The sequence below is a fragment of the Dinoponera quadriceps genome, unplaced genomic scaffold (assembly GCF_001313825.1).
Source record: "Dinoponera quadriceps isolate SergipeBrazil2010 unplaced genomic scaffold, ASM131382v1 scaffold3, whole genome shotgun sequence".
NCBI classification, from domain to species: domain Eukaryota; kingdom Metazoa; phylum Arthropoda; class Insecta; order Hymenoptera; family Formicidae; genus Dinoponera; species Dinoponera quadriceps.
The window spans coordinates 811,526-835,803 of NW_014554293.1; the positions used below are offsets into that span (position 1 = coordinate 811,526).

The following is a 24,278-nucleotide window of genomic DNA, read 5'->3' on the forward strand; positions in this document are numbered from 1 at the left end:
TGTGTGTTTATACATAAGTAATAGAAAAATGTTTATTGAATATATAGTTACATATTATAATGGTAATAAGGATGTCAATGATGACAATGTTGATAACAGTGATGAATAATGAAAAAGGATAATAATCTATTATATAATAAACTATATTATGTATGTACAATATACATATATTATATAATAAAGATAACTATTATATAATATATATTTTATAGTAATATAAAAGAGAGAGAGAGAGAGAGAGAGAGAGAGAGAGAGAGAAAGAGAGAGAGAGAGAGAGATAAAACTAATTATATATATATATATATAGAGAGGGAGAGAGAGCGCGCCGTGTGTAGCACAATATTTAGAGCTTATATACCCTACAAATGCGAATCTAGAAAATAACTGTATTATACATATGAATAAAAATTCAATGTAAAATTTTCTTAATTCTCATCATTATTAAAATTTTGGAATTTATGAGAACGATAGTGTAAGACAATAATATGTTGAAAATATAATATTTATGTAAGTTATTTAATTGCACCATTATAAATAGATTATATAGAGTATCCGATGATTTTCTCAGAATCCGTAATGTGCAGAACGGATAAAACTGAACAAAAAAATGACGTACTATTTTGCAAAATTTGCAAAATGGCACATGACTTTTTTCTTCAGTTTCATCCTTCTACCTGCACACTACGGATCTCGAGAAAATGATATCGGACACCCTATATATACCTTATAATTGTAAAGATATTCTCTCATAATTAATAACAAATTACCGTCGAAGAGTTATTTTAATTCGTAAACGTACAAAGAGAAACACATATAAAAAAAAAGCATCTGAAAAGTGTCTCCTATATTTTTAGTTACTCTATAATATATCCAATGCCGATCAAACTCATCGAGGGACACCTCTAAACGTGTCTTCATGAGACATCGATTAAGTTCTCTACGAATGTTAAAAAAATAACACGTCATTTCGTCGTGCTCTCTCCTTCTTTTTCTTTCACGTTTAACACTTAAGTCGTTGCTCGCTATGTATCTAAAAATAAATCTCATAAAGACCTCTAATATATCCAATTAGTACGTCTTGATACTGATATGTATAATGTTAAAATTTATTAGAACTGTTGAACTCGCAATATATCTATCGAAGGATCCAAGCTGCGCCGTAAGGTTAGATGACCTATCGCAGGATGAAATGAAGCCAAGGCTGAAGGAAGACAGCGCGGGCATTAATTTTCAAAGAAGCACCGGGCTATATTCGCACACAATGGATAGGTTTTTCCGCGACCGAGTGAAAGCTAATTCGAAGGAACCCGCGCGTTTCGTTAACCCTTTAAGTCTCAACCATCACAATCGCGATAGTCACACGAAGGAAATTAACTGTTCATAATACAACTTGATGTTTAGTCATCAGACCTAGTTTTTAACCTCAACAATAAGGGGTCACGTTTAAAAAATTCAACTTGACCTTGTCCTGATCTTGGCGACACTACCCATAGTCAGACTGGTAAGATAAATAGATCTTGTTAAACCATATAACTTTTATCCGAAACACTTTTCTGTAAAACTTATATTTTTCGGAATTTTTCAAGGTTTCCATATTTTTCCCTCACCTCGTATATGACTTACTGCCCATCATAACTGCGAGTGAGTTTCCGGCACCTATATGAAAAAATTTTTTGTGATTTTTCCCTAAGATTTTAAGGTAGTTTTGAAAGAAAATAGCACTTAGAAAAAGTTTCCAAATAAAAGATTTCTTGGGTATTAAAGTGTTGTTTTCTAGTAGCGCGCTCGCTTATCATTACTGCTTATCGCGTTCACAGAGAAATGTCCTCGTCGGAATTGCGTACGTGAGCATGCATGAATGCATAACGCATCACCAAATAAATAATTGCAGATACGGGTTCCACGCGATTGGAAAAAGTTCCATTCGAGCTCAGTCGTTGTCGGTGAAATTCACGAAAGAAGCGTCCGTGTTATTACAACAAATTGGCGAATATGTTGAATTTCTACAACGGCTGTTGCTATTTCTGCTGTTGTTGCTGTTGCTGTTGCTGCTGCTGCTGCGTGGGACTGCTGATGGTCTCCATTTTCTGCTCGTTTTCCTGGTCCGGCGAATCTTGCTTCGTCTTCTTCTCGTCGGTGTCATTCGTCGGCGGTGCCAGCAACGCGTTCAACAGGCCTTGCACATAAAACATTATTGTTAGAAAAATCGCAGATGCGATAAAAATCTTCTCTCTAAGGTAGTTGACCCGTTTATTTTCTTAGGAATCTTTTTAAAACTTAACAGTACATTAGTCGAAACGTCATTTACACACATGTACATTAGATTGCAAAATAGTTTGAAACTTTTTTCTCGATGCAGATTCGCCCGATTATATAGCATAAGTCATATTAATAAACATTTAACACAATTTTGTTGCGTCGAGCTTCTTTGTATCATATCAGACATGAACTTTCCAACAGTACTCTCACAGTACTCCAACTACCTTAAGGATTAATAAATACTCCAGAATAAATTAGCATTAGACGTATATATTGTTTCACTAATCGTTGATTAAAATTAACTGTAATTTACTCACCGACAGTTTCTCCTTTGAACGAAGCTCCTAAAAGAAAGTCTCGATTAAATCAATATCGCAGACAACTCGTTCTTTCGAATGCTCGCAGAGTAATCTCGCCAAGCGTTACGCTTCATTTCTTCTTCTAATTCAAGCATTAACGTCTCGGAAATAAAGTCTCCTTCGCCGCGAGCAGAGATCAACTTACACTCACCGTTACCACGGTATTTATTCAGCTGCTGGTACACCTGCTTCATCCGCTCGATGTTGATGCGCGAGCTCTTACTGTGATTCACTATCGGCAGCGAATACTCTTTGCCGATGATGCACTTGGCCGCATGCTGTATGCTGAGCGGCGCGTTCCACGGCTCGTGGATGTATCTGGTCGGGAAGTTCTTCAGCACCGGCAGGTAACGCCTGATCGACAATGCAACGCGACGGGATTAGGATTAGGATCAGGATTATCCACAGAATTATCCACACGTTTCCTCGCACGCACGTCCCATTTAGAGTGCGGTAAGTCTGATTAAAGTGATTTATTCACTAAGTGCCGTATTTTCAGCGGCTCGTCTCTCAAGGGAACCTCTGATATAAGACAATGGGTGAAATGGGCCGATTTTTGCCTAAAAAGTGTAAAATGAACTATTCATGTAATTTTATACTTTTAGGTTGCTGAGAATACGATGGTACGCTGAGAAGAATATTCGATCATATCTGATCGGGTAATCCAATTAAGGCTCCTTGATATTCTCTTTGGCTCTCCTTCTCTGATGACGTCAGAAGCGAGAAAAATCATCCCAATTTATGTGACAGTATATATGGAAGTAAAAGAATGTACGCACAAAATAACATTCGTGATTTCGATTAACGTGTATCTCTCTACCGAAGCAGTTCAAATAAGATTTTGGAAAAAAGTGCATAATGCAAAGGAAAAAATATTTATTTGTTTACGGGAGTAACGGAAATCTGTCGTTAGGCTGCTTAATATCGGTGACGTTAAAGGGAAAGATTGAAATAGAATATACGTAGTATCGATATCCAATTGCAGCGCGGAGGGCGAGATTCGCTCGCGTTTGTGCGAGGCGATGGGTAACAAAGCCGTTTCGTGACGATATTAAGGAAGTCTTCTCATTTGGAACGTTTCGTTTGATAGGTGACTTTTAGGAACGTTTTTGAAAAATTTATAAAACATACAATTCTGAAGTTTCTTGCCCAAATATTTTTCTTTGCTTTAAACGGTAATTTTCACACACATAATTGAATCTTTTTGTTTTATGTAAAAAAACGTATAGACTACCTATTAATAACAAAACCTCAAAAATTATAATTTTGTGAGTGGAATTCTTGAATAACTATGGCCAATTATTTTCAATATTAATAAATTTATAAATAATTTTGTTAGCGCTGAGAATGCAAAAGGTTGTCACGATTTCGAACCTTTGCACGCTTCTGAAATGACCAAAACCGCAATTAAATTATTAAATTATAAACTTGTAACTATCCTCCCTACCACGATAAAATCGGTGGCCTTAATGTCTCGATTTTCCAAAGACTTCCGAAACTGAAAAAGAACTGGCCAAAAATCGATGTTTCTCTTTTAAATCGCGTCATTTTGTCCAAAATCAATATTTATCTTCCATCATGGTAACGATAGCTACAACGATAGCTACAAGTTTATAGTTTAATCATTCTTTTGTCGATTCTATTTCAGAAACCTACAACGTTCGAAATCAACGTGGGAACCATGCAAGTAGAAATTTGTTCAACGCTGTGCAAAAATAATTCCTACGTATAAATTATTGTATACAGTTGAAACATAGACAAATATTTGTACAAAGCTTCAGAGTTGCATGTCCCGTAGTTTTTTTCACAAAAATGTCGAAAGATCACCTACAAAGCCACGTTTCAAACGAGAATATCCTCTTAATGATTTAATGAACTTCGTCGCTGTCGTGGTCTCGTCGTAGTCTCGTCGTTGATTCGCCGCAGCAATCTCTCGCACGATTAAGCTTTAATGCGGATAAGCTGTTTAACCTTCCATCTATCTTGTGGCTGAATTCCACCTCATTTCGGGATTAACAGCCGATACGTTAGAAATTAAGATCAATCAAGATTAAAATTTCCATTAGCGGCCATATCGCGCGAGCATTAATCACTGCTGCCAAGCATAGGACCGAGCATAGCTATCGTGCAGTCGTTGTTACACGACAGTGAACGCTCCGCCAAGGAGAAAAAGCCGACGAACGCGCCTATCGAAATTCATCGACAACTTCGACGAACGAGCCGAGTCGAATAAAGCAATTGATATTCTGTCAAATCGTTACCTGATATAATCACCGTTCGGGTCCGCCTTTCTGCCGAACCGCACCGGGCAGTAGCAGTGGAAGAATTGTTGGAAGAATGAGCTGCATGACAGCCACATCCACATGCCGGCATTGACAGACCAGTCGGCATCCAACAGCAGCTCATCGAACACCTTGAAGACAAACAAGCGGCTCCGATTATATAATATCAAGTGAAATATACGGAAGAAAACACTGTTTTACCAATATATTGAGACAAATATTTATTCGGTAGATACTAATAACATATTTACTAACATATATAATTTTACATTAAGAAAAAAACTTTTGTAGTGAGAAAATATACACGTTCTTAAATCTGTGGAGAGAGAGAGAGAGAGAGAGAGAGAGAGTTTTTTTCATGAAAACAACGGCAGCTGCATGAAAAAAACTGAACTACTCAGCCAGGAAATTTGAATTATGAAAAACAGCCGTTTCATTTGCAACGACCTAATAATATTTTACAGCAAAATTCAAGTATGTCAGTTGGAAAACTAATAAATTTAAATATGTCGGTTTAGAGAACAATCTAGCCCTAACTTCTTTTCATAGTCCAGTGACAGAAGACAGAGATTGTCACGAGATCCAAAATGATTTAAAAAGTTCAAAACTTACATTACAAAACAGAACTATTAAATATACTACTTACTTACTTGAATTTTCACAAGAAGATAGCTCGTCAAAAACTTGAGCGAAACGAAAAATCAAACGACACAAATAACACGATCAAACGCGCTTACAAACAGAAACTGCCACTTCAGCACCAACTATTGTACACAGCAGACGGAATTCATTAGTTCTATTAGATAAAATTCAATGCATTACGGCTAATAACGTATGTTGGTTTAACATATCTTTATGTCAATTTTCATGCTTTGTCTCAACAATCAAACGACCGTCGTCGCGCAATGAAACGATTTCGTCTCACCTCTCCGCCGAGTGAAACGAAGTGCTCGTTTTTCACGTTTCAATTTACTTGCTGAAGCTCCCGCTAAATTCTCATGATTACACGGGATCCCGAGATCGAAAAGTCTTAAAGTTCGGCGGGCGCACTTTGCGTACTTCCTCCGGTGAAGTCGTATAATATAGTCGGGAAAGAATCTCGAGGCGGGGGAAGTTCCTGCGGAGAGGAAGCTCGCGGAGCGAAGTTCGCGTAAACGATAAGAGTGAGCGCGAGGATGGAGGGAGAGAGAGAGAGAGAGTGAGAACGCTGCAACGCGCAGCACCGCGTCGATCGAAATGCCAAGCATGCCGTGACATTTTACCTTCATTCCTTCCTCCCACGAGATCCAAAGGTCGCCCCTGGTCAAGAAGCAAGCCACCGCATGTCTCGCCAGATGATGTATCCATCCCTCTTCTCTCAGCTGAGTCATAATCGCGTCGATCCACGGGAAACCCGTCTGGCCCTGGCGAGAAGACAAGAATCTTCCATAGCTTTGAAAGCTCGAAGAAAAACTGATTTTTTTTTCCAATTTTTCCACGGATGTTTTTAGATCTCTCATCTTCTTTACAGAAAAAAAGTAAATATGGATTTTAAATTCACACAAGTGAATTGTTCTAAACGAGCTTTCTCCACCCTTGGGAAACCGAAGAAATCCGCGAAAAAATGGGAGAAAACTGGTTTTTTCTACGTCTTCAAAACTAGAGAATCTTCGGTTTCGTGGCCGCGAATCGATCACGTAATCGAAGAGATTACGCGACAAGAGGGGGACGTCAAGCCGAGAAAGGAGATTCTAACTTCGCGAATGCGTTTCGAGGAACAAGATCCTCGGGACTTTCGCGATATTCAATGCGATGAACGATTTCTATCTCGTGCTTCGCTTCTCCCTTCGACATCCTTCCTCGTTGGAGGAAGTGCCGGAAGAACGTCGACTTCGTCAGATGCGATGCGCTAACACATTGACCGCCCCGCTGATTTCCATAGAATGTCCGATAGTTTAGCCAAAGTTTCGAGCGATCAAACATACAGCAAAGTGAATGCAATTCCTAACGAGCACGCTTCTCGTCTCGTCTCGTCTTATCGGCTCTCCATTGGCCGACCATTTAATTTAACAGACGCAATTAATCGTGTTTTACGGATTAATTAATGAAGCGTATCGGTGCCGTAATGACAGTCATCGATGACCACCGTGGCGGTCAATGAATCAACCAAGACATTCGCTACCAGAGTCATCAATGTGTCATAGCAATAATTTTTCTTGCTGTATCTACATGAGAAATTTTATTAAAAAAACGTCTTTTATACGCAACTACATAAAACCTCTTTAATAGAAATTGAATCTTGTGAATGTCCAGCCACAAGCTAATAAATTTATGACTAACATCGCTAGTAATGTAACGATTACTTCTCCTAGTGACTAGACAACAACTAAATAAATTAGCTGAGGGATAAACAAAATAAATTATAGCTACAAGATAAAAAATCATAATTAGTTTTCAGATAGTAATATAATGCTCATTTCTGCTCACACTATAAAATAGCATTATCAAGCAGATTACTTTAAATTGAATTTTCGCAAGAAGATAGCTCAACAAAAATTCCAGCACAACGAAAAATCGAACGTCGCTAATAATCGCAATCGAACGTGCTTGAACAGAAACTGCAGCTCTAACAACCGTACACAGTAAATGACGTTTATATTTTATCCGATAGAGTTCGGTGTACTTCATTCATTCGAGAAACATAAGTATGTCGGTTTATCATACCTATGTCAGTTTTGGTGCTTATCATCTAATAGCTAGTTACTGACTTTCGACTCAGGTCGACTAAATACCGTTAACGCAATATTTTCTGTCTTTTATTATGCGCCTGAGTATTTGGCGAGAAAAGAAAGGGAAAGAAAAAGGAAATGCGCTAGTCCGTCATAACTCGTTGTCGCGAAAATTCACTCACGTTTGCCCATTTTGCCAACGCCTCCACATTCTTGTCCCACGGTATCTGCACGCAAATCGGGTTGCCCTGCATCCGATCGAAATTCGGGTTCTTCGTTGCGGCGCAGTAAAAGAACTCACGCCAAAGGAGCTGGCCGTGCAGCGACAGCGGTGGCATCGCTTTCTTTATCTGAAAGAAATATCGTTGATGAGATATCTGAGAAAGTTGCCCATCTCATCGAAAAGGAGGAAAATGCGATATGTATTATTTTATCTCGTTATATCTCAGTCGAAATTTTAATCCTACGCTAAACTCTTAAGGAGGTGTTCTAGGGGGAGGGTGTTTTAGTGATAGTCATGTTAGAATCCTATATTTGACGAATTTTAATTCACGAATTTTTTTTAATAAACAACGCGAGAGAACCTCGTCACGTCAATCGCTAGAAAAATCGCGCGTCATTTCCCAACTATCAGTATTGAAATTAAAAAGAACGACAAGTGTAACACATCGGAAAAGAATGAAGAGAAACCTCTCTAACGCGATATTTTTGAGAAATATATCTCCATTATTTCCCCGGCGCTACAAGCTTTTACAGAAAACGTGAAACTCTCGGCGAACAAGCCGCGGAAATAAAAATCCGCCGGTATAATTAATGTGTCTCCCAAGTTTCGTTTAATTATTACAGTGAAGTTTCAAGCCGAAAGGCGGTGGCGGTGAGAAGGTCGGAAGCTCTCGAGTAAGAGAGAGAAAAGGAGAGGGAGGGAGGGAGGAAGGAAAGGAGAGAGAGAGAGAGAGAGAGAGAGAGGATTTCAAGGGAAAACTTCCGCGATATATCCTCGCGACGCGCGCTCAGTGCATCGCATTATCGACAGGCGCCGGGAGGCCTCCTTCTCGTACCTTCTTGTAGAGATCGGTGAGCTGGTAATAAAACAACCTCGTGCTGAGACACCCGAATCGCAAATAAGGCGAAAGCCCAGTCTGACTCGGCAGCAAGGACTGCGGCGTCATCTTCGGCCTGCCGAAGCTCGCCACCCACGCCTTCCGTTCGAGGTGACGTTCCAGCCGTGCCAGGGCCTCGCTCTCGCTGCCAACCCATACTGGAGGCAGCAAACCCTCCGTGTCGAAGCCTGCAACCAACAACAAGGAAACGCTCGAGCGACGAGAATAGTGTTCCTCGAAAATCGAGTTTGGTGGTTTCGGGATTGCGATCTTGTAATCTCTCGCATCTCACCGCGCCTCTATGTCTCCGGGAAGAAAATTCCCGCCGAAAGTACTGTAATACATTGAGAGAAAAAATATCTAAAAGTGAAAATTTTTTATTCGGTGAGTACCAGTAATATATTTATTTAGAATAATTTATCTCTCTCTCTCTCTAAATTCTTTTATTTAAACAAAATAAATATATATAATTGCTTTCATAAAAAGCTACAGATTTAAGAAAATGTATATTTTCTCATTTGAGAAAACTTTTCTCCGTAATATGTGTAATTTGTAAATATATTTTTAATGTATCCTTCTATTTTTATTTCAATTAATATATTTTTGAAATGTATTTTTCTCTAAAATATGTATATATATATTAATATAAGGAAATATGCGGTTATAATACCTATTGAATAAATATTTATTTTTAGATATTATTTCTCGGTGTGTAAAAATTGAAACTCGTGAATGCCTGGACACAAAGTAATAAATTTATGTCTAACGTCGCTAATAACCAATATGTACCAACGCCACCTACTCTATCATATTTTATATGTAATTGCTAGACAACGGTCAGATCTCAAAACCGATCCTACATTTTAGTGAATAATCAGTCAATAACGGGCTAGTGGCGAGCTTGAAAATTTAATCCAGCCTATGCTAACTAAAGCTAATAGCTTTTGATTCAGGCCGGCTAGTCGCATTTCTCTCTCTATTCAGCCAATGGCGTATTCGCGGTCTGATAATTTTTCGACGCGGAACCTCGACATTTAGCACCTCCGAGGCGATGATCGGAGAATGATTGCGGAGTGGTTCGGACGATTTGAATTTTTAAACGGCGGTTCTCCCCCCGGTGATTTTTCACCGCGCGAAATTTCGCGGAGGAGAAGGAAGAGGGGGGGGGGGGCTTCATTAGTCGGCTGCTGTGCGATATTAAATATTTCGCGATAATTAAACTGGAAATTGAAATTCCGAAAAAGCGGACTCCGCTGTAGATTTCAAGCGGAGTAATCAAATTTCGTTATTTAACTGCGCCCTAGAATCCGATTTCGCGAAAAGCCGGTGCGCTCTCGATCGCCCGCCCTCCCGTTCACCTATTCTCGCAAAGACCGGCGTAAGTAACGTCGCCCGTAACTTTCATTAAGTCGGATCGAAATTGATTAAAGAATCCGTCATTAAAATTAAAGTCGTCGGTATTTAGGACGGTCCGTGTAATACGCGACGTTACCTCGATACGGCGAAAGACGTCGGCCGCCTCCGACGTCGCGGATAATTGCGAGGAAAAAAAAATGGAAAGGGAAGGCGCGCAAAGCTGCGAGAGAAAGAGAGAAAGAGAGAGAGAGAGCGCGTTCGAGATGCGCGCCGACATTTGATAACAATGAAAAGAAGCAAAGTGACAGAATAACGAGCGACATTTGAAAGTGAGGGAAACAGGGACGGTACGTCGGACGACTGTAATGTGTCAACGATGAACGACGGCTGTTACGCCATGTATTCCGAGGCAAAAGGCTTCGAAATTCGCTCGACATATAGCAGTTAATGGCAAAACAATCGGCCGGAATGATTAATAATTAATAATCGACGTCGCGAGCGCTCGACTTACTCGTTTCTCCCGCCGGATCTCGCCGTTCTTGCGAACGAGATCCGGAAAATAATATACGAGTTTCGACGTAACAACACTGGCTGCACAACGGCCAGTTCTATCGACTCACGATAAATTCGCGTTATAGAGGTAATACTTGATTGCTCTCTCAGGGGCTGCACATTAATGCTGCAACGGCTAATCTGCCGCGAATGAATTTTCCACAGCGCAGTACGATAGACTCGCGCTAATCCGTAGTCGGTTGGTATGGAACGTTCCATCCAAAATGCATCAGGTTATTACTTAATATCGGCGAAACAACGGCCGAACGGTTCGCCGTGCGCGTCGCTTGACAACTGTCGCTCTTAATCTTAATCATTGGTAAACATTCGCACGTTCGCGGCGTTTCCTCCTCTCGAGACATCACTTTTCTTTAAGTTAGTCCGCCCGTAAGTCTATCTTCTTAGGTATTAATCGAAACACGACCTACATATAGGTTAGAGATTGACTATATCGAGACCGAGATACTTGAAATCAAAGTTCGCACTACTTGTACATATCACAGGTGCGAAAACGATTTCCGATATCATGTTTCTCATTCTAGCAACCGGACTACTCTTACGATTTTAATGAAAAATCAGAAGACAATAAAGAAGACTTGTAGAAATATTATAAAAGAGAAATACAAAATTATTGGCCATCTAGTTTCGACATATATATCACGTACAAATTGACATATACACAATTTCTGATAATGAAATTCTGAATATGACGGTTAACCTGTAAAGATTTGGTAATATTGTACCCACTATTTTTCCGTTTGTGCCGCTTGATTTTAGGAGATTTTTAAGGATAGAAACTCCTTCGTGTTGTATTAATTGCCTTCCTAACAGTATTGTAACAGACCGACTACTTTAAACCGCAATGTTTCCCGACGGGAAAGCTAGCTCGAAATTCATTGAGAAAGCTGCCGTTTAAATAAAAAGTCCGATATCTTCCGGGATCTTTGCATCGCGATCGATCACCATCAATGGTGAATTATTTTCCATCTTTCCTCGAGCACTCGTTACGTAATTATATAGCACAGCCGGCTGAAAAATATCAAGCTCATCCGGCGATATCGATCTCTCCTCACCGAGTTCCTCGAGGGTGGGCACACCGTAATGGTCGTCGTGGTCGTCCTTGAGGGGAGTATAGGCGCTGCCGATGCAGGCGGAAGTCACCGTTGGTACCGGCGGTTCCGGCGGTTTCATGCTGGCCACGACGTTTTGAAATTGATGGTAGGTCAACGGCGGTTTCCCTCCATTTTTCTCGATGATTCTGAAACGCGTAGTGAGAGAGTCGCGAAATCACTCGCGAACAACAGCGGCGGCTGCGCGACGTGACGAGAAGTTTCGCAGCTACGATTGTTACGAGTATTTCGGACGTTCGAACGTAAATTAATTATTAATTCAGTTAGCGATTCGTGATTTCAACACGTCACGAAGCGGAGAAACGAAAATATCGGGAAAATCTGTCATTCCTCGACGAGGAGTCTGCGAGGATAATCAACACGTTTGGAGTTGCAATCAAGCAAATTTCCACCAGACTTCTCTACGTCATTAACGCGGCTGTAATTAAGTGAGAAACAGATGGTCGTTCAATTGGGCCGTTAACCGTGATTAATCTCAAACGCTATTCGAAAGTCGTAAGATCCTCGGTACTCACTCGTCGAGTTTGTAGAGAGTGTGCGAGACCCTCTGGACCACCGAGATGCCGAGCTCCTTGCAGAGCGCCGAGATATTGTGATCTCGCACGCGGCCGAACGGCTCCGGGTCCTCCTCGAAGGTCAGGTTCGTCGTGCCCCACTCCTTGAAAAGCTTGGGCAACGCATCGGCGGGCTGACCTCGGATCACGAACAGCCGGGAATTGAGCTTCCTCAGAGAACAGTCCAGATCCTCCAGGCACTGCAGCAGAAACCTGCCGCACGGGCGATGTGTCGGATGAAGCGATCGAGTGCCCGGACGAAAATTCATCGAGTTCCGATGAAACTTGATGAATTTTCACGATTTTCACCTACGATCGCGTGACGATTTCGGGTAAGATTACGGAGATCTTGGCGATATTATCACCCTGGTAGAAACTGAACGCGGCAAATGTCCAAGCAGTACAATTACACAGTCAACTTTAACCGCATGTAATTTGAAAATTATCGCAGCCTCATATCAGTTTCGCACTTAAACTTTCATCTGAGAAAATCCCGAAGAATCTGTCACGTTGAAGAAGTATTATATTTCTGGGATACTCTGTATATGTTAAAATAGACAGCGCCATTTATTATATTTGATATATAATGATTAGACAGCCAGTTAAATCACAAAACTTTCTTGCATCAGCACTAATATTTACTCGACCCAAATAAAATATTCGTGAAGGAATAGTGGAATAATTATTTACTCGAATGTAGCACTTTTTTCTTTCAGAATATATTTCAATGCATAATCGGCCAATAACGGACTAATAACGAGTTAGAAAATTTCATCTAGCCTGTATTAGCTAGTTACTCATTTTTTATTCAGGTCGATTAGATTTCTATTCGGGTAAAATCAACGGAATTATTTCCACCCTCAAATCGTCGCGTTTAACTATTTAACGAAGTGTAGATAATATAACTATCGCGGTAGTCGTAAACTGATTTCGAAGAATAAACGATAGTTGCGAATGAAATGAAAAATTGAGAAAGAGATTTTTTAATTATCTTTTTGTTAATAAGTGAATACCGAGTGATTGTGTCTTTTTCGCAGGTATTTCGTCTAGTCGCGGGAAATGATTAGAAGACAATCAATAAACGTACCGCGCATTCTTCGCGATACATTGTGAGATATCTGCGCTGAGATTTTTGGTCGTTGTCGCTAATGTCCTTCTTGTCAACTGTGATTCAGTGGGATTATCGACAGCATCTCAGCGTACGATCGCTTAGGAAACGGTTATATAACGCTTAATCAACATGACAAATGATCGACAACGACGAGAAGCGCGCTCGAATGTCCGCCGCGGTAATGCGACGAGATTGCGCGATGCAACGAAGATCTACCGCACTGTTTATGGAAGCACATCGATGCGCCGGTTATCGAATTAAATAATCGATGTTCTTATTATATCATCTCTTTAAGTCAAGTTAAATATAATATATTCGTATTTATTGTTTTTGGTAAAAAGAAAACTTTTTTTGCCGTATGTTCAATAAATCAATAAATAACCTACGTTTTCATATTTAATATTTATCAGTAACTTCTTAAATATCCATACTTATTAATCATTTATACCTGTTATTAAATAAGTAAATGTTCAACACGCGTTAGTATTCGTCGAAGGTTTTCCAAAAAGCGGGAAATGATTCTAAAAAAGAAACCCCTTTGAAATATTTATCACCCGATCTCCCTCGACGATAATGCGAATGGCGCACTCAGTGCACCGACATGCCCGGTTATGGATGCGATATTTCACGTGCGACTCGAAAAAGCCCTCGGCCAATATCGATCTTTCCTTCGACCTCTCGCGGTATCGCACTCACTCACCTCCATTTATTAATGCCGACGTTGGTGCTTCCGGCGAACCAGGGGTCCAGCACGAAGACGCACCGGAAAGTGGATGCGCCTGCCAGGCCCTCCCTCAACGAGGGGTTGTCGTGCAGCCTGAGTCCCTTGCGGAACCAATGAACCGTGTGCTTCCTGCCGTCACCCCGGATCGACGTCACTCCTTGACCCATTTTGTTGTTACTGCTGCCCGTCATCTTTTCTAAGTGCGCCCTGCAGAATAGACATCGTTAATTAGCCGCGGAATAACTGACTCAGCATTTTCGGAATTAATTCCATTGCCGTTCTCCACCGCCGGCGACAGAACACCGTGCTGTATCCGCGAATTATGAACGACACAGAGGGTATTTCAGAGAGTCATCCGTTCCGTAGATCGTGTCGCGAGACTCGCTATCAATTTTTCAATCGCAATGCAAATTTAAGCGCAGTTCAATCGAAAAACAGAGATTTCTTTCTAATACGCACTGAGAGAAAAAAGTGCTTCATTCAAGTAAATAATTACTTCAATACTCCTTAACAAATTTTTACTTGGATTAAATAAATTTTACTTGGAGTAAGCAGATATTACTTGAAGGTGGCAAAATAGTACTATATTCAAATAATATTTTCTTAATCCAAGTAAGACTTTTTAATATAAAAGTCACGAACAATTTCTTCGAGAAAAAAAAAATAAGGATGATCTGCAACGGTTCGACCCGCTCTCGATTTTTTATCGCAATGCAAGTTCAATCGCAACTTAATCGGATCGAAAATGGAATCGATCAAAAACGTAGATTTTTTTGATACAAGAATCACAAATAATTTCTTCAAGAGAGAAGAACAAGGACAGGATCTGCAATTTTCGGAAGACACTTTCGCTTCCGGAATACATTCCGCTTCTAAAGAGAAGCACTCATGGCATGCGCCCTTCCCGTCCACGAGATCCCTTCTCGATTACGGCGGCAAGATCGGCGCCGGGATGTGCGTCTCGAGCTTCCTCGTGCTATCAATCGTCTCGAAGACGAGAGCCGCCCGGCGAATGTCGCGTCGCGTAGTCGGTGCTCTCTCGAAGCCCAAAGTTCAATGCGCCAGATCGATTCCCGTGGGAGCCCTTACAAATGTACCCTCCACTCTCCGTCCGGCGAAACGCGCGTTAAAGGATCCCCCAATCTTCCGTTTGTTTCGCCGCTAAGCCGGAAAATAAAAGTCTACTCGCGTGCGACGACCTGGCAAGGCCGAAAAAGCTAGCCGGGCCGCTTCGATCCGCGAAGGCTTCGTTGCGCGGAAAATTCGATTTTCAGATCTTATTTTAAGATCAAATACCTTCGATGCGAGAGAGAGAGAGAGAGAGAGAGATGCCTTAGGAAATTTCCACTTTGAAATTCTCAATAGAGTTTATTCTAAAATATATAATATAGCTTTTATATGCTAACTACTAGTATTTAAAAATGAGATAGCAAATAAAAATTGAGGTTACATTATTCCATAAAGATCTTAAGAAAACAGAAATGAGCGTTACTTTACTGCCTGGCAACGAAATTATGATTTTTCATTTCATAACTGTAATTTCTTTTATTGAAACCATCGACCAACTTATTTATCTAGTCATTATCTAACCATTAGAAGAAGCAATTTTTACATTACTGGCTAGCAGCGACATTAAACACAAATTTATTATCTCCTTGCTAGACATCGACGAAGTTCTGTTTCTACTAAGGTTATATCTTTTCTCAATCTTCATCAGCGACCAATTCGCGGCCAAACAATCGACGAGAAAATTTCCAATCCTTCTCTCTCTCTCTCTCTCTCTTTCTCTCCCTTAAATATCACCTACATCTTTTCACTTAATTTTAAATATATAAATAAGAGTATATTTTTAGATTTCCGCTGCGCTTCCGATCCGCTAATAATATAGAAGGCTCTCTTCTTCGAGATTAAAGAACATCACTTTTCCGAGCGATCAGCGATAACCGAGTTTCCTCCCGGTGAAAGTAAGATATATCTTATTTTCGCAACGACTGCACGATACGACGAGCACGACGGGCTTGAATTTATCACTGGCGAACGTATTTCGACGGTTTGTTTTCTAATCGGATCCACGGCATTTCGCTTGTAACACGCAGTGATGCGCGCGCGCTATCACACGACTATTATCGCGACGATGCATTTTCGTCGCTCTCGCGGATGATGCGACTCATCATACGGGCACCGTTACGGGCTAAATTAGTGTTTACACTGTTCCAGGAGTACATATGTACATTATCCCGACGTCGGAGTTTATTTAAAACCGCGCGTCATGTTGAACGCAATGCAAAAATCAGTTTGCGAATGAGCATTGACAATTTCACTTGTCCATCGCCATTTGTTATTTTTCGATATTTATAATCATACACGTGGAATATTGTTGTTAAAAAAAAATATATATATATATATATATCTTATTTGTTTAAGATAGTCGGGAAAATAAAGTCAAGGAATTCCTCTTTCTACATAATGAAAAATATTAATATTAAAGATACCATGTAAGGATATATAATAAATAGGCAAAATAATGTAATTTCAGTGTTTTCATTTCATATTTTTATCATATCCTATAAGTGTCAGTTGTAAGACCTACTTTTTGGAAGCGTCAATTTTCAAATATATTAAAAAATAATAATTTGCAAGAAAATAATATAATAACTTTCATAAAAATATTTTATATTTCGGCAAGGAAATACTGCCGTTTTGTATCCACGTATATAAATTAAAATTTCACATCTTCAACAGAATTTTAGAATCCAAGTAAAATGATATGTCTATTTTTGTTGTGATGCTTTTCTTTGATATCTTAGCCGAGCAAGACTGCCATGCTATTTTTTCGATTCATAAATATTTATAACTTCGAAAAAAACTCTCTGAGTGTAATTATGGCTGCACTCAGCAGAGAAAGTAGCTCAACGAGCGCTCAGTGATTATCGTCTGGAATATTTTTCGGAATCTTTGATAAATCGAGGATGAATATATCAATCAGGAGCAATAATCACTACGTTCCATTCTCTGCTGAATGCAGGCAGCGATATAATTATGATTAATGCTTATATCGTTTTCATTAGGGCGGAAAAATCAATCCGCAAGTTCGCGTGTTTTCCGGAACGTAGCTGTAAATCTGCAAAATTCCAAATCGGAGATCGACGCTTTGCGACTATTGAATTAGCGCGTACACATTTAGTTTAATCCTCACGTGGCGCGGCCGAAAATTCAAAACAACGCATATTTCACCTGGAATTACTCGGACATCGCGAAGAGCCCGAGGGAGCGGCGCGAGATCACGATTGCGTATCTCGCGAGATCGAAGACAGTTAACGAAATCCCGGCGCGCGCGTGGCCGCTTCAGAGAGATACGATGGCCGCGGTTAATTTCCCCGGCAACCAACGGGCCAGAGAGCGGACACGGGTGCATTAATTTCACCCCGCAGCCGCGTTATATCCGTTGCGATCCAGTGACGTAACCGACAGCAGAATGAAATACAGGCAGCACAAAATATCCTGAGATCGTTCTGGATGCGCGCTGACAGGGAAAAGAATGATTACTGTTATCATAATTTATATTCATTTCTGGCGCGATTATATATTTTTATAGCGCCTTCAGTTATATAAATTGTACTTCTAATCCAACAATACGTTATAGCAATTATCACTATGACATTTTCGTTCAAAACGACCATATCATGCGATTATTACGCATTAAAATGATTAAAGTGATTTAGGACGAGTTTCCTAACGTTCGATTAATTTCAAATCACCGCTGATTATTCCATTGGAACTGATCCGTCGCGTTTGTCATTTGTTTTAAGCAGAACTGACCAGAAATAACCAATCACGGTTGACACTTAACCGATTGGTAATAAAATCTTAGTCGTATGAATTTTATTGCTACAATAATGATGAGAAATAACAGAAGGAACTATTTCTATTAAGTGTTACTATAATGTCAGTAATATTAACCTTATAAACATACTGCTGCTGCTGCTTTTCTGTTCGAACAACAAAGAAAACATCATAACGCCGGGAATGACTAAGATTTTCGTGGGATTAACCAGTCTCTTCTCCCGGTGTGGAGGCGAGCGCAAACGAATTCGCGATAATCCGGTAGGAGACGCGGCGCCGATACGGAGGATTTCGCCACCGATCCCGTCACGACGTCGAGTCGTCGGGATGTTCTTCGCATTTTTCACGACCGCTCGGCAGCGTCCGCTCTCGATCACGATCGAGGGATTCCCGGCCTCATTCCCCGACGACCGGGCGTCGACGACGGCGTCTTCGGCTTTAAAAAAGCGACTCCCGTGCATTATTAATTGTTGAGAATTATTGAAAGAATTATTGAAGGCGGCCGGGAAGACGGACGATTTATTATTCCGCGACTAGCGCCGTCAGCGGGACGCGATAATCAAGATCGATCCTCTCGAGCACCCCCGCAGCGTGGGACGGAGCTGGCTCGAACGTTAGTTACGCTATTGCGCCGCGCAGTTGCACCTCGCGCGGCTGCACGCGTGTGTCGATTTCCAGCGGCGACGAAACCGCTCTCGAGATTAGCCCTCGCACGTACCAGGGCTATCTTGCGGCGCGTTATTCATGAGCCGCGAGCTCCCGCGCTCAACTACGTGTGCTTCGGAGTAATCTATCGCGGAATTTGTTCCGCCGGCGCTCTGCGGCCGGCGAAGCGCGCGCGGTTCACGTGCGTGCGCGCGCGAGGCGAAATTCATTCATTCGTGATCCCACGATTCGTGAGCCGCGGCAAATCAGTGGTCTCATTGTTCTCGCAAGGTGATCTGTCGAGATAACTGTCATCTTGAGAAGGAGAAAGACACAGATGTCCGTTTACAATTACATTTCATTCAGCGGGAAAAAAAAGCGTGTGAGCCTCGTAGTTTTAATATGTTACTTTCAGGATTAACTGCGATTCCACCGGTTGCATCGGATTATTGCGTAGATCGCGTTATTCTGCCCGTTATATTACGTTTGCCGTTACATTATCGTAAAAAACGTAAGGAAACATCAGTGACGACACCGAGCGGCGGTTCCGTCGTTAGTCCTTTCAGACGTTACATTATCGCCACGGACACGTCCTCCCCCCTATCTCTCTTTTCCGGTCGTTATACGCCTCAGGAAACGATGTAATCGAGATTTATCGTTTTTTTTAATGTAATCATACCACCTTTCCGTGATGGAACCTGCGCTGCGAACGATTTCCGCGCGCAGGTGAGAGCGTTGAAAGAATCAACGACGCGTGACCTCAATGATAGCGAAAAGCGTTGTCAAAGTCAACATATAAATCTTAAATAGAAACCTCTACTTTTCATAACATATCCTTGTAGCTGACGTTGAGGCGTTTTCAAAACACAAACCTTTTTTTCAATAAGAACTTTCCAAGTTATAAGTCTGGTATTAATTATAAAGATATTTAATGTTAAAAAATTGTGGAAATATAGAAAATCAAAAGAGAAAGAGAGAGAGAGAGAGAGAGAGTATTATTCCATAAAAATCTCAGGAAGGCAGAAGTGAACGTTACGTTACTACTTGGCAACCACTGATCATTTTTCATCTTGTAATTTCTTTTGTTCAACCATCAGCTACCTTATTTACTTAGCTGTTATCTAGCCACTAGAAGAAGTCAGTGTTACATTACCGGTTAGGAGCGACGTAGTAGACGCAAATTTATCACTTCGTGGTTAGACACCCACGGGGTTCAGTTTCCGTTAGGATAATTACGCGCACCACGAGTCCGCGAATGCGGTCGCGAGCAAGCGAGGAAAAAAAGAAACAGACGTCGTGTCGTGGCCGCCGCAACGCTCACATAATCGTCCTTTCCTCCGGCTGGATGATAATGTAAGAGGGTAAACATTTATTGTTTGGGTAAACATTTATGGATTTAAAAAATTGATTTTGTTTAAAAAATACAGTGTTTTGGTACAAATTTATATATTTATTTGAAATAAACTATCTGAGAAGGAATAAAAATGAATCTAATCCCCAGCCTTACTAAAGTGTATGTGTGTGCATATGATGAGTCTATTTATATTAAAACTAAAACAGTGAAGATTGGCAAAGGCCCCTACGCAAGGTGTGTTGTTAATTTACTTATTTAAAATATTGTTATCTGAATTTATAATTATTCCATTATTTTTGGTATTTGTTTCTATTTAGCAGATATATCTTGCGTGTTTCAATTTTGCTATGTTTCAATGTTAGTATAAGATAGATTCATCGCACATGCTTTAGTAAAGCGAAAGGTCTCAGTTTCACAAGCAAAATATGCCAGTTATGATTACGATACGGCTATAATTGTACGGAATTCCTTGTTATGTTTCTTCTCATGTTTGATAACCTTAACCTTGACATGTATTGTTGAAGTAATAGCTTTCGGTAACTTTCATAGGATTTCTAACGGATTTTCTTGGTAACATTTTAGTAAACAATGAGCGACGGCTGAAACCTTTCGAATGTTACTCAAGGCTGTGACGACCTTGGCAATATATGTCAAAGACACAGTCGTATCTCGTTAAACGCAATATTTACCGTACTTTTCTATCAATGCTTGCTCAATAGTCTTCAGAAGCGAGTATCTCGCGTTTTCCGTCCACTTTCGAAAAACTCGCTGGCCGCGCTGCCTCTTCAGCGCGCCTCGCCGCCGGAAAATTCGATGTTTTACGAATACTCGTGTCAAGGAAATCATGGCCGATCTTTTCCCGCTAGTTTCTCCTCCGAGTAAGATAACATTCTAGAAAGATACCGAAACGTCGACATTGCGTAAGGCCGTCGTAGCCGATGACGTCTAATTATAGCTCCCCGGCGACGGCGGCGGCGACGCCGATTAACATCATGTATACCCGAAGCACCTGCGCATAAAACTTGTGTGCCGGCTTTAATGCGATCCACGTCACCGACGATTTCCGCCCGACCACGTCCTCCTGATCGCCTGAGAAAACATTTTCCACATGAACCGGCCGTGAGCGAGCAAGATGCTGCCACGGGGAGATCGTGATCGGCGCCGGTGCCGTTTATCGCGTGAATTTGATCAACCACCTGTTGTGCCACACCGCGCGCCTGCCGATAATACTATCCGACGTATAAAGAATTTTCGTCAACAAATTCGAATTTCGACTGGATCTCAGTCCTTCCACCAGAATCCCCATCTATTGTTTCAGGGTTCCATTCGTCTGCGGCCGTTAAGTCAGTTGTTCCGTAAATTTATTATCTTAGCAATCTTCTCAAGTTTTACCAGCATATCAATCGAAATCCAGCCTACATTCATGTCAAATCAAAAGAAGATTGACCGTATCGAAAGGCGAGATAATTGAAATTAAAATCAGCGCTATCTGCATGTGTCACAAGTACGTACAGAAACGGTTTCCGGTATCGTGGTTTAATGTTATCAACTAAATTACTCTTAAGATTTTAATGAAAAACAAAAAGACGATAAAAGAGACTGGTAGAAATATTATAAAAAAATTTGCAAGATCGTTGCCGCCGGCTGTATATGTTGTATCATTCTCTAGATCGAAGCTCTCTTCTCTAAGGCTCTCATCTCTAAGGCCGACGCCTCCGCGCCACGCACACTCCGGGTCTCGAAGAAGAAGCGAGCGGAAGATGAAGACGGTCGTCGAATTATCCTGACGCCTATCAGGCTTCGTCGGCAGCCGAGATATCTCGAAAGAGCTGCGTGCCAAACGCGCTTTGATGGATCCGCGCGTTTAACCGCGACGACACGACAGTGACTAACCGCGCGTAGGTTCTGCATCCTTTCCGGAGACAAAATGCCGGGACGAAAGGAAGCAAAACTACGAGGGAGGGCACGAGAGATACCCCCGGCGACCCTTACGCGTTAATTGATAAGGGTCGAGCCGAGACTAAGTTGGCAACATCCATTCCGCCGAAAGTATCCACACGTCGAGCGGACGAGTCAATAAGTCAACCCTTTGAGGACGAGCGACCTGTTCCTGGAAAACGTTCTCTTTGTGCCTCGAGGCAATCGATGATAACAAGGCTCTTACGGCCGTTAATGAGATTAGTTAATTAACTCCCACCGTGGTAAATCTGCAATGACGTTTTTGCTTTGCAGCTTCGCGTGGCGGCCGGACGAATTCTGGAAACGCCGATCGATGGATTACACATGGCAAACCCGCGCGGACAGGCTGGATGTATTTTTTCCTTGATCTTTACGCCGAAATTCCTCCGGCTCGAATTATTTCTCTTTCAACCGTTCGACTCCACAATCTATCGCAGAGAACCTTTTCACATTTTCGGCTTCCCGCGGCTAATAATAATTTGAATACCACTTGACAGTGGAATGACATACCGATGAAGTTCACGCGGCGGAATGAAAACGGCCCGGCCGCGCAACTTACATCATTCAGGGTCCAACTTACGCGGCGGCTGAATAAACCATAGTCACGCAAGAAAGATCCAACCCGCGAAATTATGATTCTTCAGATTTTCTTGCCAATGTACGTGAAAGAAAAAGATTCAAGCCTTAGAGGCGGCCGAAATTAAATCAAAACATAGTTCTTCATTCTCTAAAGGTTAAGCTTGTGTAATGAATACCCTCAAAGATACGTGAATGGATGGCATGCTTGACTTCTTGAACGATTGTAAAGAACCTCAGTGCTGTTTATACTTGGAAATCGTGCGTCGAATTGCATCGCGCTTACCTACGGGCTTGCGCTCGAAGCGCGCTGCACTTTCTCCCTTACTTTCGTCGGAGAGATTGGACGGTGAAAGCGCGTCGTCAGAAGGGACCACCGGCTGGCTCGTCCAAAGATCAGGGATGCGATTAGGCACACGAAAGCCCCGGGAATCCGCGAGGCAACTCAGCCGGCCGAGCAGGCCCGGACACGACGCGCATCCTCGTCGTCCTCGTGCGTCCTCCGACGATCAGGCGAAGGTCGAAGGAACGTCGATCGCGCTTCTCGATCTCGATGGAGATCGACGACCGGAGCGCGCGCGGTCGAGTAGTCGTCGAATCGTCCTTGCGAATTCCGCGGCGAATCAACGCGGAGAAGTCTTACAAGGCCCGTGCTTGACCCGCTCCCGATTCTCTATTCCGTTTCGTTCTACCAACTCGAGGTCGCTAAGAAGGACGGAAAATTGCAGTCGAGGCGATTCACTCGTGACGCGCCGCCGTTTCCGCGACGCGTCCGTCTACCGTCGTTGATCCTCGTGCACGATGCTAAATCCCGACTCTACTACGACTACGCCGTGCAACGTTCACCGACGAGAAATTAATTCACACTCGCGCGTGTTGCCGCGCGTCACTCGTGGCACACGCACACTGGAAAATCGCCGCACCAAGTGGCCCCTTCTTCGGGGGGAAAAAGTAGGAAAAATGCGACAGCGATAACACGTCCGACGTGATGAAATTCGACGATATAGTTCACTCCGGGACTTCGCGAGCGAAAGCGCGGGGGGATCGCCGTGGAAATTCTCGCGGGCACTCGCGGACGCGCTCGGTTCCAGCGAATCCTGTCTCACCCCTTTCTCGTGTTTTCGTCGGAATTTCAATGAAAATCGCCCGCACCGTCGCGTCGGGGAAAACCAAGCGCGCAAAACCGCACCGCGCTAACAGTCGATCGCATATGCGAACGCACTAGTCGCGGAGGGCCGATAGGCGAGGGAGAAGCGTGCAGGGAGGCGCGGGGGCGGCTGAGCCACGCCGAGCGCAACGTGACCGCCGATCCGCGGCCGATCCAATTGGACGTGCTGGTCACGTGGTGCCGCGGTCACGTTGCAGCCGCCGTGGCCGAGAGTGCGAGCGGGGAAACGCTTTCCTCCTTCGTCGTCCGTCTGTCTGTCCGCCCGAGGCCGTCCGTTTCTACTGCCCGATCGTTTCCTACTCGCAGTTTCCACTCGCGATCGGCATGACTCGACCGGAATTAGGCTCGATTTCCCTGTTTACCGTACGGGGATTTATTTGGATTCCTTCTCCCCCTTCTTAAGTAATAAAATATAAGAGTATTTAATACAGTGAGAGAAAAAGATTGTTAACATTTGTATATCTAAAATCGATGTCTTAAATTATACACGCAGAAAAATATATATGCTCGTACACTGAGGAGAAAATGTTTGATATTTGTAACTATGTAATACCATAACTATAAATTATAATGAAGGGATTGTAGTTGAGAAAACAAT

The 24,278-nt window shown here is 42.1% G+C and overlaps 1 protein-coding gene across 2 annotated transcripts; it reads right to left on the bottom strand.

The window, feature by feature from the left end:
* Positions 1-253: 253 nt before the first annotated feature.
* LOC106743246 (cryptochrome-1) lies at positions 254-24,250 on the bottom strand. Of its 2 annotated transcripts, none has more exons than XM_014616893.1 (11): positions 22,799-24,250; positions 14,112-14,342; positions 12,262-12,513; positions 11,690-11,874; positions 8,667-8,896; positions 7,791-7,958; positions 6,163-6,303; positions 4,880-5,031; positions 2,770-2,972; positions 2,577-2,603; positions 254-2,176 (listed from the first exon to the last, which is right to left on the bottom strand). In XM_014616893.1, exons 2-11 carry the CDS (start codon positions 14,324-14,326, stop codon positions 2,019-2,021), a joined length of 1,731 nt encoding a protein of 576 aa, XP_014472379.1. In that variant the 5' UTR covers positions 14,327-14,342; positions 22,799-24,250; the 3' UTR covers positions 254-2,018. The 2 variants fall into 2 exon arrangements, with proteins under 2 accessions (XP_014472379.1, XP_014472389.1); XM_014616903.1 differs by having other exon boundaries at positions 2,124-2,176; positions 2,764-2,972.
* Between the last annotated feature and the right edge of the window lie 28 nt (positions 24,251-24,278).

Coding starts and splice junctions, on each gene's coding strand:
- LOC106743246 (XM_014616893.1), bottom strand. CDS start 14,326: ATGACGGGCAGCAGTAACAACAAAATGGGTCAAGGAGTGACGTCGATC. Junction 7,959..8,666: donor TCACCGATCTCTACAAGAAG/GTACGAGAAGGA, acceptor TATTTCTTTCAG/ATAAAGAAAGCGATGCCACC. Junction 6,304..7,790: donor CGTTGGCAAAATGGGCAAAC/GTGAGTGAATTT, acceptor TCTTCTCGCCAG/GGCCAGACGGGTTTCCCGTG.